The 16,142-nt window shown below is 52.1% G+C and overlaps 7 protein-coding genes across 7 annotated transcripts; 2 read left to right on the top strand and 5 right to left on the bottom strand.

Annotated features, from left to right (window-relative positions):
- Positions 1-268: 268 nt before the first annotated feature.
- J4E82_005046 (uncharacterized protein) lies at positions 269-3,836 on the bottom strand (the record flags this gene model as incomplete). Its single annotated transcript, XM_051731317.1, has 6 exons — positions 269-541; positions 605-770; positions 828-913; positions 968-3,531; positions 3,582-3,619; positions 3,829-3,836. The coding sequence occupies 6 exons, from the start codon at positions 3,834-3,836 to the stop codon at positions 269-271; spliced, it is 3,135 nt and encodes a 1,044-aa protein (XP_051588998.1).
- Positions 3,837-4,175: 339 nt separating this feature from the next.
- J4E82_005045 (uncharacterized protein) lies at positions 4,176-4,826 on the bottom strand (the record flags this gene model as incomplete). Its single annotated transcript, XM_051731316.1, has 1 exon — positions 4,176-4,826. The coding sequence occupies one exon, from the start codon at positions 4,824-4,826 to the stop codon at positions 4,176-4,178; it is 651 nt and encodes a 216-aa protein (XP_051588997.1).
- A 1,029-nt stretch (positions 4,827-5,855) lies between these two features.
- On the top strand, positions 5,856-6,674 carry J4E82_005044 (uncharacterized protein; the record flags this gene model as incomplete). The annotated part of the gene is made up of 1 exon (XM_051731315.1): positions 5,856-6,674. The coding sequence occupies one exon, from the start codon at positions 5,856-5,858 to the stop codon at positions 6,672-6,674; it is 819 nt and encodes a 272-aa protein (XP_051588996.1).
- Positions 6,675-6,928: 254 nt separating this feature from the next.
- Positions 6,929-8,144, bottom strand: J4E82_005043 (uncharacterized protein; the record flags this gene model as incomplete). Its single annotated transcript, XM_051731314.1, has 2 exons — positions 6,929-7,506; positions 7,559-8,144. The coding sequence occupies 2 exons, from the start codon at positions 8,142-8,144 to the stop codon at positions 6,929-6,931; spliced, it is 1,164 nt and encodes a 387-aa protein (XP_051588995.1).
- A 1,401-nt stretch (positions 8,145-9,545) lies between these two features.
- On the bottom strand, positions 9,546-11,763 carry J4E82_005042 (uncharacterized protein; the record flags this gene model as incomplete). Its single annotated transcript, XM_051731313.1, has 3 exons — positions 9,546-10,512; positions 10,563-11,570; positions 11,627-11,763. 3 exons carry the CDS (start codon positions 11,761-11,763, stop codon positions 9,546-9,548), a joined length of 2,112 nt encoding a protein of 703 aa, XP_051588994.1.
- Positions 11,764-12,487: 724 nt separating this feature from the next.
- Positions 12,488-14,121, top strand: J4E82_005041 (uncharacterized protein; the record flags this gene model as incomplete). Its single annotated transcript, XM_051731312.1, has 2 exons — positions 12,488-13,883; positions 13,934-14,121. 2 exons carry the CDS (start codon positions 12,488-12,490, stop codon positions 14,119-14,121), a joined length of 1,584 nt encoding a protein of 527 aa, XP_051588993.1.
- A 792-nt stretch (positions 14,122-14,913) lies between these two features.
- Positions 14,914-16,014, bottom strand: J4E82_005040 (uncharacterized protein; the record flags this gene model as incomplete). Its single annotated transcript, XM_051731311.1, has 2 exons — positions 14,914-15,902; positions 15,954-16,014. 2 exons carry the CDS (start codon positions 16,012-16,014, stop codon positions 14,914-14,916), a joined length of 1,050 nt encoding a protein of 349 aa, XP_051588992.1.
- Between the last annotated feature and the right edge of the window lie 128 nt (positions 16,015-16,142).

Genomic DNA, 16,142 nt, shown 5'->3' with positions numbered 1-16,142 from the left:
ACATTCTACTTCACTATTCAGATGAGCCGGGAGACGGGCATCAAACGGAATGTCCATGACTGCATATGGTATCGACTCCATCTTGCTTGGGCCCATGAGGCCGAGCCCACCGACTCGTGTGTGAGTCTACTGGCAAGCAGGTATGCTATGTACACTATCCAAAACTCTGACTCTGAACCAAGAATGATATCCAACGTCCACAACTTGGCCGCATTCTAGCCGCCTTTTCTCCTTCCATCTATCCAACTCGACCCAGCCCCAACAATCCTCAGGGTCCAAACATGGCAGCATCCTTGGTACTCCTATCCGCCTCGCTGCTCTGCTTTCCCTCACTTGCATTACTACTACCCGGTCCCGAGTTCAAGCCAGCGCCAACCTTCAATCCATGTATAGGACCGGGCGGGGCACCAGACTGCGGACCAGGATAAGGAGCGTGTCTGATCTCTTTGCGGCCGTTGGCCTTGTAAAGAAGAAGTACGTCGCCGCCACCGCGCCAGACGTGTGCGCGGATACTAGCAAGCGTCATCGTTGGAGGAATCAACTATCCAAGATTAGCATCGCTCATCGACCAATATCAAACACAAATTTCAACAAGAAAACTTACCTGTCCATTACAATACAGCTCCAGATACTCATCAGGCTTCAGCACACCACCTGCCTCGGCCTGCTTTTCCAGATCCTCCTTGGTGGGCGCAGGTTCAATGCGCTCAGCCACGTAACCCAATATCTTGCGCGCACGCAGCATGCGGTTTGCGTTGAGACGGTTGTTGCTGAGTTTCGAATTAGCCAAGGCTGCGGTTTCGAAGGGAAGGGAAAAGGGAATGTACCCGTCGGAAGAAATGGACGGCAGTGCGTTGCCAAAGGGTTCGAGGACGAAGGATACTTTGACTATGTCCTTGGGTGGGAGTTGGTTCTGTCGTAGTTAGTTCATGGTATTCGTAGAGTTTAATGCAGATGATCAACTCACCCGTAGCAAGACTTCGGCCAACCACATTGGTGCCGCTTTCTCAATGAGGTCAGCCTGCGAACCCAGGGTGCCGACTTTACCCTCGAAGAGATCAGCCACACCGCCAGAGTCTGGACGATCTTCCTGGATTAAAATGGTAGTCATGGCAGGTGGCTTTAGTACAGGTGTTTCGTTGGGCAAACTGGGCGCAATCTGCGTATCCAACTTTGTTGCGCCGGCTGCAAGTTGCTCCTCATAGCCCTGCTGTATCCGTTGAAGAGCTCCGTAGAAGTTGTCTTCGATGGTCTTCTCGTTCGTCTTGGTAGACCGCGAATCGCTGTCTTCGGCCTTTTCGTCAACAGCAGGCTTGGCAGGCTCAGGGACGGCTGTGCCAGTGCTGAACTTCTTCATGCTGAAGCCCATGTTGAACTTCTTGCCAAACATGCCTTTGCCCTTTTTCGCTGGCGTGTCGGCCTCGGTAGGTGATTGTACGGTTTCTTCTTTTGAATCTGTGGAGCCTTCCTTGGTAGCCTCTGCGGACTTTCCGTTTCCGTTACCGTTGGTAGCAGAAGCGGAACCAAAATAGTCGCCACCTTCTTGAGTCGAGCTCCGCTGGGTCTGTGTCTTTTCTAGTTGCGAGCCTTCTTCTTTGGTTGGAGTCAGAGGGTTGGTGGTAGAGTTGCGTCCCGCACTCATTGGTGCTGCCATTGGCGTAGCTAGACCGATAGCCAGACCTGGTGTGTGCGGCAGACGCAATCCGTTCTCGGCCTTGATAGTCGAACCCGAAGTAGGTCCTGAAGTTGCATCCTTCCATCCGTTTATGTTCATGTTTGGCAGCTCGATGTTAGTTGGGCGATTGGGCTGCGGCTGTTCCTCCTTCTGCTTGAGCAAATCTGCACGCAAGACCTCATCGCGCTTGATCTCCTCGTCGATGAGATTGGAGAAGAGATAGCGTAAGATCCACTTGCCAAGATTTATGCGATGGTCTTCTCGGAACTCAATCTGCTCCTCTAGGTCCAGCTCGTCTGCGTATGTCTCGGCATCAAAGCAGTAGTTCTCCTCGAGCATACATGTCAAGGTTCCTATCCTTGTGTCGACGGCGCACCAGTGTGCAACGCTGTCCTGGGTGTTAACCTCCGGTAGTACATCTTCCATGTGCTTTTTGCCGTAAGATTTGATGGGTGCACATTGCAGTAGATCCCACAAAACCACTTCTCCTGCAGTATCAAGTGTAAGGACTCTTCGCCGGTCGTTGAGGAGGTGGTGCTTGATGAGACCATTCTGCCCTTCGATTGTGAAGTCTGGCAGAGCCCGAACAGTTCCCACAGCACTGTGCTCTGGGGCTGCTAATACCTCGGATGGTTTGCGCGCGCTGGCTAGAGTGGATGCGTCGGGGTCCTTGGTCGCAAGCGCTCGTGGGAAGGGTGCGGTGTTGGACATGCGCAGTAGAGACTTGAGCGGTATCTTGGATGCCGCTTCGTTCTTTGGAGGGCTACCAGCAGGAGGCGAGGGAATCCGCGATTGCATAGTCGACACGCTGTTTCTCTGCCACCTGTGCGACTCGGGAAGCTCAAGCTCGGCCGCGGTTTCGACGTCGTTCCATCGGTTGATGCTCGAGCTGGACGTGGCAGTCCAGATGTAATCGCCAGCTGCGACGATCTTGTTCACACCCTCGTGTTCCTGGCATACTGCTAGCGAAAGTCCCTCGTCCATCTCGGCGCAGTTGCGCACATCGCTCTTTGCGACTATGCCCGAGCGATCTGAGGAGTAGAAGACGTCGAGTTCGGGTGAGTCTGAATGCAGAGACCATACGCTGTCGTTGTGCATGGTCAGTGTGTACATGCAGCGACCTGCCGTCATGGACCAGACCTTGACTGTTTGGTCGGACGAGCCAGTCAGGATGGTGTCGCCGTCGTGCGCGAGAAGGATGTCGCGTACGTTGTCGGTGTGTCCGACAAACTTGGTGATGCGCTTGCCTGATCGCGCGTCCCACACGCGGACGATGCTCTCGGGACCGCCACTTGCGATGAGGTTGGGTGTTGCTGCTAGGGCGTAGACGGAGCCCTTTGCGGTATTCTCGTCCTCGCCCACTGCGATTTCCAGCTTCTTGCCCGCGCCATTGAGATCCCAGAGGCTGATCTTGCGGTCCAGCCCGCCCGAGGCTACCCAGTTCTCGCTGCCGCCCGGCGATGCGACGCGCTTGACATAGTCGGTGTGCAGGCCGATTGTCTGAGGCGGGAGTTTGTCCGTGGCAGCGGGTCGCCACACCTTGACGGTGATGTCGGACGAGGCAGAGACGAGGGCGTCGTTGTTCTGGGCGAGGACAATGTCATTGATCCAGTGGGTGTGCGCCTGCACCTGGTTGCGGAACTGGGTAGGCGGGGGCTTGGAGTCGACGACGTTGGAGTCGGCAAAAGGGTCGCTGTCGTCGTCGTCGGCGTCGGTCTTGTCGAGGTCGAGATGCAGGTCCCATGCGCATATTACGCCATCACGTCCGCCCGAGTACAGGATCGAGTTCTGGGGGTCGACGGCCAAGCCATTGACTCCGAGCCTGTGTCCTCCGGCCGAGTTGGCGAGTGGCAGCACTGGGGAGGCGTCAGTCGCGACGGCGCACGCAGCAGCAGCCGACACTTACCGTACGAGATACGCTTCCGCGCGTTGCGTCCCATGCCCCTCGATTAGCCCTGCGCGGACATGCGGACGGCGATGAAGGTGGGAGGGTAGGTAGAGAGCTTGCTGATACCTGTCCACGGGCGTTACGTTATTATGGGGGAGGGTGAAGGGCGGCTTGGTAGAAGGATGCAAGGCGGGCTCCAGGTCCCCTGCCCAGGTGCATCATAGTCCAACCCGCGCCCGGACATGTTACCAGGACCAGGACGGACTGGGCCATTGCGGCGCGGAGAAGCTTGCGAGGCTGAGCAGTGCACGCACGCCCCAAAGACCACCCGCGCCTGTCGCTCGCGTCGAGAGGAGAGAATACGTCATTGGCCGCCAAGGCCTGAATATCTATGCTATCGTCAAGCTGTTGGCCAAACTTCACGCCCACCAACAAAGAGCCTCTACCAGCTGGCTTCCCGGCAACGTGGGCGCAGGGCAGGTTGCGGGGTTGGTAGCCCACGAGCCGGGCGTTCGCATTCGGACTACGGCTGATTCGGGCGGCTAGTCGGCTATCCAGCGACGTGGTACAGCATGCCCTGCATTATCACTTTCGTTATTCCACAGCACACGCCTACTGCTCTACACTCTTCGCCCGCCGAACCATACATCCATGCCAGTCCTTTCCTTCACCGCCCCAAGGCACACGATCCCACTCAAGCGCCTTGACCACTTCGAATCCCCTCCTCTCATATATAGGCCTTCCCGTCATCGTCGAATCCAAATATGTCACCAGTCCCTCTTTGTCAGCCTTCCGCATCCCCCAATCTAGCATCAACTTCCCTGCCCCACGACCTTGATGATCTGGATGTGTCGCCAGCTGATTCAGCATAAAGTAAGGCGTCGATGTGCCCATGATGGAGGCTTGAGCAGCCCGTAGAGGACCCAACAATGACCCCAGAACATCGAGACGCAGTTCCGGAGGCAGGAAACCAGGCATACTCTCCTCTTCTCCCCCTCCTGTTTGCATGTTATGCATACTCCACACTGACACAGCGATTGTGCGCCCGCCGTTATCTGATGGGTCGTCGGAGCTGGGCTCGAGATCTGTGTCTACGACCTTCCAGTGCCATGTGTTTGGTTTCTCAATCTCACGTTTGCGGTCATCCGCTACACCGTGTATCGAGGCTTCGCTGATAGGTCCGCTGTGCACTACGTCGTGTGTCGGACCGTAGTAGGCGAGTGCGCGAACTCGTGTCCAGGACAGCGTGTCTTCTGTCGTCATTGGATGAAGTTGAAGTGGCATGGTAGTCATGTAGAAGCTTTCCAGGAGCAGTACACTTCAGACGTAGAACACGGCAAACGACCATGTAGCACGATCCATCATTTTGGAGCTTGTAGTCGATGACTCAGAGCATTGATACGACATAAGGCATCCATTGATTCGCAGGCTCAACACGGCACCATGCAGGCACTGGACTTTGGGCGTGACCCCAACACATATCTACCTTCCTGATCCGGAAGCAGTGCTGACACAATGCCTCAGTTGGATACCTTTCGCTATCACTACACGATATCTCATGCAACGACGTATCGAATGTATGAGAAAGAGGTGTCGAAGCATACTGGGTCGAGGTGGAAGCTAAGGCGGGGCAAGATGACACCACAGCTCCAGGTAACAAAGAAGCTATGCCAAAAAAGCTTATCCGCATCTTTTTCTTCGCCTATACTACCACCAATAACTGAAACTCATTTGGTCGCAAGTACAGATATCTCACCTACATCAAGGGAGTACCGTCAGGAAGGCGTGGTTTCCGACAGACATAGCAGCAGGGGCGACTCGAGCGACATCGTGTTGGGTATGATGGGCAGTATAGTAGTGAAAAGATACTTAGGTATACCGTGTTCTTATCAGAAGATAGATTGTATGATTGCTCGTGAGGAGATTGATATCAATGAGTAATCATCTGCAACAGTTTCATGTAAGCACAGTCACAGTGGCTATGGTTTGCGATCACCTTGATATACCTGGGTGGTGGTGCAGCCACAGCTTGAAGACCTTTTGCCGTAGGGTGGACAGACATCTGCATAGCGTATTTCTTCACGTCCCTGTACCTAAGTACCGTTGACGAGTCATTGTTCGATACTAAAACAATGGTAAGCGACTAAACCGTAGCTGCGCCACATTTGCAAAGCTGCTGCCTACTTGTTCACATAAACTTCATCGCAGCTGTTCAGATCTTTCTCAAACCATTGCCAGCAACGCAGGAAGGATAAAACAAGTCTGGGGTACGTATAAATCCAACGCACCGCAATGGCAAATTTTGGAGCTCGTCACGCAATCTGCGAAGACACCATCGCGCGATCCTCATCAATTGCAGCATCAACACCAGGCGGCTCCCTCACCAGCTACTTCATCCCCTCCCAACTCCCGCCTCTCTCTAAAACATCACCCAAATACCCAAACCTTGCCCCGCAAACACCTCCAGCAATTTACAACAGCGACTCCTTCGCCCTCGCGAGAATAATCCCCGGTAGCGGAAAAATCGGGGTCCTAAACCTAGCCTCCGACATAGAACCAGGCGGCGGCTGGCGCTACACGCTTTCGCGAACGCAAGAAGAGGCCTTGTGCTACTCTAGCACGCTGTACGCTACTTTGAAGCCGGAATGGTACCCCTGGCCTAATACGGGAAAAGGGTCTATTGCAGGCGTCATGTCCCCCAACGTGGTCGTCTTCAGGGACACGCTAGATAATGGGCTCGCCGAGTTGCCTGTAGATCAGCGCCATGTCGTGGCTGTCATGACGGTTGCGGCGCCGTGTCTACCCGCTGTTACGGAGGGAAGAAAAGATTTCGTTAAGATGGAGGATTTGGAGAATCTGAGGGAGAAGATTCTGTTGGTATTGAGGATGGCTGCGGGAGAAGGGGTTACGAGGCTGGTGCTGGGTGCTATGGGTTGCGGTGCTTATAGGTGTCCGCCACGAGTTGTTGCAAAGGAGATGAAGATGGCTTTGGAGAGTGAGGAGTTCGCAGGGTGGTTCGAGAATATTGCTTTTGCTGTCTATGCTGCTGGACCAATCGGGCAGAAGAACCTGGAGGTTTTTCGGGAAGTCTTTGCATCTGAAGTCATGTGAGTGCTAATGCGCGTACTTGCCATGCTTGTAATATAGTCAAAACTTGGCTCGCTTGCACTAAAGGTTATGGGACAAGTCTGTAAGAATAAAGTTTGATGAAACCTGCAACTATATGTTGTCTAAAGATATTTACATAAAAGTTTTGATGGAGCAAAGTAGATACAGAGAAGATGGGTGGCACGTCCTTAAACTTGCGGAGGCCACGCGCCTAGCATCGGTCATGCAGGCGATTGCATATGCACCACTAGGATGCTCTAGATCTTGCCAACACCAGCAGTGTTGGCGACGTTTGAGCTCGCCGCTGCAGCACTGGCAACGTTCTTGCCCTTGAAGTTGACTAGGAAGTCCGTTTGGCTGCCACTGAAGCTGCCACTGCTTCCGAAGGCATTAAGCTGGCAGGTGTGGCCGAGGGAGCTTGAGCAAACAGCGTTTGCGGAGGTTGAAGGTGCAGAGAAGAGCTGTCCGTTGTTGTTCAAGAGGGGAGTATTGACGTTCTGGAATACGTTGCCCTCAGCGACGACCATACCGCCGGCCTCAATGTCAAAAGCGTGGCCGGTGTTACTGTAGAAGTAGTTGTTGACAGCATGGAGCAGTGTGTTTCCTTGTCCACCGACCTTGGGGCTGCGGCCAGAGGTGTGATGGATGTAGTTGCCCTTCATAGTGATGAGGTCTCCGCCACCAAGGAGCAAGATAGCCCAGTAGTGACGTCCATCGCAAGAAGCAGACCAAGAGGTTTGACCGTCAAACTCCGTGTTGCTAATTGTCACGCGGTTGGAGTTACCGTAACCGGCAACGAACATTTGGCGACCGATGAGGGAGATCTTGACGTGATCTGTTGTATGTGTCAGCTTGGTAGTGAGCGTGGAGTGGAAGAATTAACATACCGACCCAGACTAGATCAGCTCCGTCGAGAGTGATAGCGTCACCACCCCAGATATACTGAGGGTTGAGTTCGGTGATATGGATGTTTTGAATGATGATGTTCTTTGCGCCGTTGGCAATGCGGAGACCCTTTCCGCGGATAACACCCTTGTTGCCAACACCGATGATGGACTTGTTGGAGCCCAGGTTGATAGCAGTCACACCAGCATTGTCGTACTTGACAGTAACCGATGTGGCACCCGCTCCGGCGTTTCCGTTGGTACACCAGTTGGCGGAGTTGATAGCATCCTGACCTCCGTTGCCAGGGCATTTGTTGGAGGCAGGACGGCAACCAGTGGCAGTCGTAGTTCCCTCTGTACCCTTGAAGTTGTACTCTTTGTCGAGCACGATACAACGCGCAGTGCTATCGGTGAGCCACGTCTTCAGTTCTGACACTGAAGAAGGAACGACACATGCTGCACTACCACCTCCGGTCGTTCCTTTTCCGAAACCTTCAGGTGTGCCCTTGACAGCATATGCTGCCCTTTCTCCGATGACGGCGGCGCTGGCTGTGTAAGCGCTTGCAAGCGCGAGAAGGGAGAACTTCATAATGAAATTTTGATGAGAAGATGCTTGCCTGAAGCTAAGAAGAAAGTTGACTGTGTGAAAGGAGTGGATTGGTAGTATGGGTAGCCCATTACCATTGAGATATCTGCTCTTTTTAAAGCATTTCCTATACTAGCTTGGAGACTACCCCACTGGAAGAGCATTCCGATACCCATGTCGGCATCGAGATAGATTCAACGTCGAGGAGAGTAGTTTTTGCGTGTTAGTGGTATTTCCGCCATTAGCAAGACGGAAGGACCAGCGCTTTGTGATGATAGGGGCATAGTAAAGCACCAGCTCATGGCGCTAGCGCACCCTCTAAATGACAGCGGCGCAGTCACGTACGCCACAGGGCCTCTGAGTAGTTTGACAGCTATCCGGATCCTTGTAGTTTTGTTCGCTTCAGGTACTATCGCCGGTGGTTCGCTGCCATCGATTCAGGAACCGGAGATATGTTTGCATCCTTCTGATGTTCACACCTCGCCTGTTCCTTGCCCCTCTTCTGTCTTCATCCTTCAGCCCTGACGGACCTCATCGCTGAAATTTCTTGTGGATACGCTGTGAGCGGAGTTTTTGATTATGCGATCTAGTTGTTGACCGTACTTGTCTGCATGTGTAGTCAAGGGATATCTTTTTCTCATCCGCAGGTCGGTCCGAATGACCACACCACATAATCGTTAGATCCTACAGTAGCTACTCGTCTTTTTGCGACCAGCATTGAGCTAGGTTATGGTCAGTTGACTTATCTTCATATACAGATGGCGCTTGAGCGGTGGAAAATAAGGTGAACCTCGGCGTTCTCTTCGGAAACGGGTAGGGCGGATATGTGACGGGCTAGCACGTTTCGTCTCTCCGCACTTTGACCTACGTTAGCGCACCATATGCCGGCGCTAAGACTTACCACAAGCAAGCCCAAGCAAATCTCGGCAATGTTTTGCCCGATAACAAGCAGGAGTCCTTGTGTCTGGTACCAGTATTCCAGCCAAAACACATGTCCTACTATATTCATTTTGTGACGACATCATCTTTGACAAGATGACGTTGCAGCCATTGCAAGGCTACCCCAGGTGTACCACTTCAAGGCGTGTTCGTTCATTTCGCAATTCGCATAACGGAAGCTGCTTTCCGCGTCTGTCACACGTCGGAAGAATACTTACGCGCGCGGCTCGTCCGATTCTCAAATGACATGACACAACTGATGCGGACAATACTTTGGTGGATATGGATGTTCATTATCCACTTGCACGTGGTGACCAAATCTTCGGGAGACGAATCGTAAAGTCCAGACTCTTCGGTCGGCTGTTATTTTTTTTCTCTTATATGTTGTTCGTGTCCTTGTGCATACGACTTCTCAAAGCATCAAAATTGGGTTGTTTGAACGTTCTCATGGCCACAGTCGCATGTTCAGACATACTCCCTATCCACACAACTCTGGATCATGCCCTTGTTAGTAGCTTCGTACTCAATCAGATCGACCTTTCCGTCCTTCTCGACTGTGTTTGCTTGGACAAACACCTTCCTCGGTTGCTTCTTCTTCAGAACAGCTGGTCTGACCATATTCTCGTAGAAGGGTTCGACACTGGTGATTTCGTCATACATCCTCTTCGCGGCTGTAACATCCGCAGTTGCCTTGTAGATATGGAGCTTCTGAAGATAGTCATTCACGGCAGGGCGACCTAGATCTAGGATGCGATCGCGCTCAAGGCGGATAGTGAGGTCGGAGAGATCGTCCTTCTCCCATTCCAGCTGGCAGAACTCGACACCAGCATTGAGGAATGTGCGCAAGATAGAGAAGCGGGCCTGCATGTGGGCCTGACCCCACTTCCTGCTCTTGGGATCCCAGAACTCCAGAGCTGCAATACCCGCACGAGCCATTTGGAGGTATGCAGTGAACAGAACATCTCCCGCCTCGCTGTTCATGTCGGCTTTGCCGTCACCGAAGCCGAAAAGTTGCAGTATGGGAAATTCGCAAGAGAGCGCCATAGCGACGCACTCGGCGCGGCATTCCTCATAGGAAGCAGCGATAGCACCAAATGTCGACCCCCACGTCTGGCCAGGCTTGTACCAGGATTTTATTGGCTGGCCGCTTAGTGGTGAAATCGGAGGGTTCTCCTTATCGAAGTTGAAAACGCCCGGCTCCGTCTCCTGAAGCAGCTTACCACATCCGTGGCCGAGCAGCTCGTGGAGACCGACCTGGACCTCGAAGGCAGGATCTCGGTACTTCTGGTAGGTTGCTAGATCACGCTCTTTGATGAATGGAACGCTCTCGTTGGGTGCCTTGGCAGAAAGAATGTTGCCAAGAGATACGTTTTTGAAACCAAAGTTCTGCCGAATGTCATCGTAGTTTGGAATGTTGATCCCGGCCGGTATGCTGTTTGGTGTTAGATGAGTGGTGAGACGATGGAAACTACGAAGACTTACCCACTGCCCGCAAACGTCAACACCTCGAGCGACGTAAAGTCCGGACTGAGGAACTTGTCCTTTTCGAAAGACTTGTCCCACGGTAATAGAGGAATGTACTGTGGGGCTGTCTCGACCAACTTGCCAAAGGCGCGCGTCCGCTCCTTGTTCACCATGGCCACGAAGCCTTCCCACTCGCCGCGGATGCCGTGTGGGTCGCGATACGTCTCGATGAAGCCGATGTCGGATTCTACTTGAGGGCCCTTGTCCTGTACCCAGGCCTTTTGGCTCTCCTTGAAGGCCTGTAGTGATCCTGTCCTGAAGCTCTTGGAGTACTCTTCCATCATCTTAACTTCGTGGTCGTTAGCTGCGTATTTCTTTGCCTGCTCGATATGGTATGCAATGGTGTCCATCTCTTTGGAGTAGTCACCAAAGACCAGCTTCAGCTTGCTTCCATCGTCCATTGTCCACTCGCTTTCCTTCAAGTCCCGTTGTTCTGCCGCTGGGCTGTCCGAAGCGGACGCAATGAGAACCTCGTAACCGTCCTTGGTCTTCCTGATCCTTGTGTTTTCGGGAAGCAATCCTTTTCCTTCGAGGAAATCGCTCACGCTGGAGATCTGCTCGCTGGTGATGTCGGGGCTATCAGGGTAGTAGGTGGATATGTGCCCTGCACCGGGATAACCCAGGTGCAGCTTCCCTACATCATTGCCGGTGTATATGGCGTCCTTGAACTTGTCGTAGATGGCTAGGGTGTCTTTGGATGCGGTCGCGAGTGCCTTCAGCTGGCGGGGGTCGAGGCGGGGTACGAACTTGGAGTCGCCAAAGGACTTGAAGTTGCCTAGGTTGCCTAGGAACTGCGCTGAGTAATCGAGGTATGCGTCAATCTCTTCCTGTGAAAGACCGGTATCTTTGGCGAGGGAAGCATAGTCGCCCTTGGTGTGCTTGTGGAGAGCGACGATGAAGTCATAAATGTGCTCGGATTCGGGGGAGACTTGGCGAAGGACGACGCGTGTTCCGGCGAAACAGGCTCTACGATACGCATCAATTGCAATGTCACAGACAGCCGATGAATGCACATGTCTTACACTGAGAGGTGGTGGGCATAGAGCTTCTCTTTGTCCGTCAGCGCATCGAAGTGGGGCTTGATGGCCAGAGGCACGACAGAAGGCGGGCTGTCGGCCAGGTACTGCTTGAGCGTCTCTGAGTCTATCTTGGCGGACATGTTGGTGGTTGTGGTGGTAGTAGTAGTAGTCGAGGAGCGTCTAAAGAGCTCGAGGTGCAGTGGCGGGGAGCGGGCCCGGCAGCGTGGGCGTGGGGTAGCCGCTGTCCGTACATAAGCTCGCGGGAGTTTCGCGTCTGACGACGTGCCACGCGGTTGGCAAAAAAGCCCTGGCCGCGCAAAGTACCTGCAGGAACGCACAGGAATCACTACCAAGAGCCTTGGGTTTAGACTTCTCCTTAACTTGAGTTGTGGACAATCACTCACTCTGTGTCTCTAGTTTCTTACTTCTTTCGCAGTTGTAACCAAAGTCGAGTACACGCGCAGCCCTGCAAGCAGAACGATTGTTCGCTTAGCCTTAGTGAGGAACCTAGCGTTTCGCCCTCTGCCAACCGCCTGTCTTCTTGCTGCCAATTGCATCCATGCCGATGTGCTCTTCAATCTCCTGCTGAAGTCTTTTCCACAGTGCAGTTGCCTTCGTGAGCGGGTATAAGAGGAATTGGCCGCTGCCGCCAACGCTGCCGAGATGGTGTTGCCGGAGCAAGTGTATGCAAAAAGTAAAGAGTATGACGACGTGATGATCAGTTATTTCTTCCAAGTTCTTCAACATCGCCCTCCGCAAGCATGATCTAACGTCAATCTTTCCTGTATCTAGGCGGCGTCATACTGGTCAACTTTCCCATCCTCAACATCTCCACCGGCACTTTCGACTCGACTCACCGCCACCATGGACGATATTCCCGACGAGCTGCTCCTCCACATCGTGGGCCAACTTAGAGGTCCCACGAGCTGGACAGAACCAGCCGACGACGGTCGAATGCCTGCCCTTGCAGCTCTTTGTCGCGTCTCGAAGAAACTAAATAGTATCGCAAGACCATTGCTCTACGAGTCGATAGACCGCCCTCCAGCTGACATCAAGTTGAAATGGTCATGGAAATTTCTGAAACATGTTCTATCACAGCCTGATATTCGTTTGCACATCAAGGCTCTTCGGCAAAAGCAACCTGCTATGAAATCCTTGGTCCATTGGCCTAAGTTCGAAGGCAATGAAGAGAAACGTTTCCTAGAATTGTGGATATTGACTGGGCTGGATGCGAAATCTTCTCGACTTTGTCAACAACGATTCGCCAATCGCGAGGATGTGTTCTTCGCTTTAGCGGCTTTTTGGTTGCCTAACTTGGAGCGTATATGGATCCGATTGCCATCATGCAATGTGATCGGTGGAACATGTCTTCTTCTTGAGGGAATTGGTAGGACGATCATGGGCAGACATTCACCAGCGCGCCACAATTTCCAAAATCTAAAGACTCTATACATCGATTTCCACTCGACGCCTGTCATGTCAACAGCATCCGTTCTGCCTTTGTTACTTCTGCCTAGCCTAGATGATCTTACCCTCGGCTCATGGGGCTGCAGACCAAATACGCCAGGGGCAATGCCCCCATTTCTCACCGACGAGAACGACTCCATCGTATACAACGTTCCATGGAGATGGCCTATACGCTCGTCGCCTATTTCTAAGCTCTCGCTGATCAGACCTTATGTCTCTGAGAACATGGTCAAGAAGGTGATACGCGCGTGTAAAGCTCTACAACAGTTTGAATGCACCCTTCCTACGCCCCATCGTCCTGGGGATCGCTGGTTCGGCAGCATTGTTTCTGCGTTAAATGATCACTCTGAGAGTCTTGAGGACCTGTCCGTCGCGTGTCGAGTAGTATATGGTGCTTCGCCGGCAAAATACCGTCTGGCTCAGCTCGAACCTCTCAGTAACCTGACAAACTTGAAATCGATAAGAGTCCCTTTGTATCTGGTTTCTGATCCAGATAGAAGCGAGAGAAGTGTTCTACAATTCTTCCCGCAAAGCATCGAACACGTGCACATCGAATGGCTCCGTGCGCTGAACGTCAGAGCTGACAAACAACTTCCTGGCATCCTTGCGATGCGCAAAGCAGGATATTTCACATCCCTTCGGCATGTATACGTCACATGGGTCCATTTTCGAGAACACGGAGACGAAGAGTATGACTTGCTTGAAAACCTTCGTTTGTTGCTTCATATTAGAGAGCAATACGAATCATCATCTATAAAGTTTGACATCTTATTCGTACTCGAGGATGACAAAAGTAGGTAACAAATGATAGAGAGTTCGCCGAGCAACGCTGACCGCCACTAGAATCCAACATAAAATGGCCTAAAATAGCCGAAATGAAAGAACTAATAATGGATGGAACATATCTGCAAACTCGCAAGGGCCATTCGGATCCAAGCGTTTTCGTTCGTTTTACAACGTGTCCTGGTCGCTACACAGCGGAGGAACAGGAAGATGATCGAGACCGTGGGTACGTCTGGGTACCTAGGTAGGATTCCCAGGTTCAACACATCGAGAACAAGCCTCCAAGGCACCAATTGGAGCACTATTATGTGGTGTAAACATAAGTTAGAAGGAGGACTTTTACTTACATGTGCACGCCGAGAGCGACTTATGAGAAGGGTTGACCCCACAGACATTATCGATTCATCTAAGGATATCTATCCCGACCATTTCAGAAGGAAATGATTATTAGAGAAGAAGAGAATCACTTACAAGTGAGTGCGATACCTGCGCAGTCCTGCTCAGCTAGGCGGAGGATAACCTGTAACGTTTGGAGGACGTCTTAAGAGACGAAACAACTTCTATGGAAGAAAGAAGCTTCTCTTTATAAATCCTGAGCTCGAGGCCCTAGTGAGCTCTAGACAGGAAAAACCTAGGAGGATCGAAGAGTACGGCATCGAAGTCAGCACCTTGGTTGCCGCGCCTGGAGTACGGTTTTTTGGAGGTCTCGGGGTGAGAAAAGATGCCCTACCAGTGTTAGAACAACGAACCAATCACTACCTTGACTCATCGAATGGGTCGAGATTGAATCTGATATCAAAATGGCATTTGGGAATATAGTAGGAGAACTATTGCACACCCTATACTCTGTCTGCAACACTGTGTAACATCGTTGGTTTGTAACTCTGTAGTACCTTTTCTAGTATCAATTTACAGTTTAGAGAGGGTGAGCTTCTTCGTGAGCTTACGCTTAGAAGGAATTACCAAAAGAGTTTGCGGAGCAAGAAACGAAGACACGCGATATGGTTGGTATGATGCGACTACTACACAAAAGACCTATCTCAAGCCTTCGCCATGGATTTCAAATATTGCGCACTATGTGGGTAGTCGATGTATCCCTTTGGTGTTTTCGGGGTATAGAAAACTGAACGGTCATACTTGACCAGCGGTACGCTCTCCTTGACGCGAAAGACAAGATCGGGGTTGGCGACGAAGTACCTTCCGAATGCAATGATGACATCGTAGTCCTTGTATGCTTCGTCAACAGTCTGCTTCGCCGAATCGGGTAGGAAACCTCCAGCCAGCATGACTGGACTTGCGTTATCCCACAGTTCAACCATCCAGCGCACAGTCTTCTGTCCTCCGCATTCCGAATCGTCGTTGCCGGTAATGCGGGCTTCGATAAGGTGGAGGTAAGCTAAGCCTAGTTTCTTTAACTCTTCCGTAAGGTACTTGAAGGTCGGCTCGGGCTCGTCCATTAGCATGCCATTAAAGTCGCTGTAAGGACTCAGACGCATTGCCGTTCTTTCTGTGCCGACAGCCGCAATTACTGCCTTGATTACTTCGAGGTGAAATCGCGCTCTTTGCTCAATAGTGCCTCCCCAACTATCTGTCCGTTGGTTGCAGGTCGTCTGTAAGAATTGATCCGGTAGATACCCGTTAGCACCGTGTATCTCGACACCATCAAATCCTGCAGCAATCGCGTTCTTAGCTGCAGAGGCATAATCTTCTATCGTGGCCCAGATCATCTCCTCGGTCATCGCTTCTGGTGTCCGATCTTGAGGACTCATGGGGACCGCACTGGCGGAGACCATCTTAATACATTCCTCGTCTAGCGTATCGGGCTTCGCAGCACGGCCTTGATGCCAAAGTTGGCAGTATATCGCACAGCCTTTGGCGTGTACTGCTGTTGTGATATCTTTCCATGCATCAATCTGATTTTGCGACCATATTCCAGGGGCGTTCCGACATCCAATAGCGTTCCTAGAGATGATGGTTGCCTCACTGACGATGAGGGTTCCTGGTACACATGCTCTTTGCTCATAGTACTCTAGAACAGTCTGTTAAAATCGTTCCTTTGCGACGATAGCAGTACATATACCTTTGCTCATGGGCGTCGCTTTGAAGTCATCGTCCATACGATACCGGGTCAACGGTGCCATAGCGACACGATGGTCTAGCTTAACATCCCCGACTGTCAACGGGGTAAAAAGTCGTGACATCTCAGCAGGCGATACTGATTTTGTTTGAAAGATATGCAAGCTTTGATGATTCTTGCCGAAACCGAGTT

Source organism: Alternaria postmessia (genome assembly GCF_024291825.1).
Source record: "Alternaria postmessia strain BMP 2775 chromosome Unknown scaffold_25, whole genome shotgun sequence".
NCBI classification, from domain to species: Eukaryota; Fungi; Ascomycota; class Dothideomycetes; order Pleosporales; family Pleosporaceae; genus Alternaria; species Alternaria postmessia.
The sequence above is the reverse complement of the archived record's forward strand: the minus strand, read 5'-3'. Positions and strand labels throughout refer to the sequence as shown.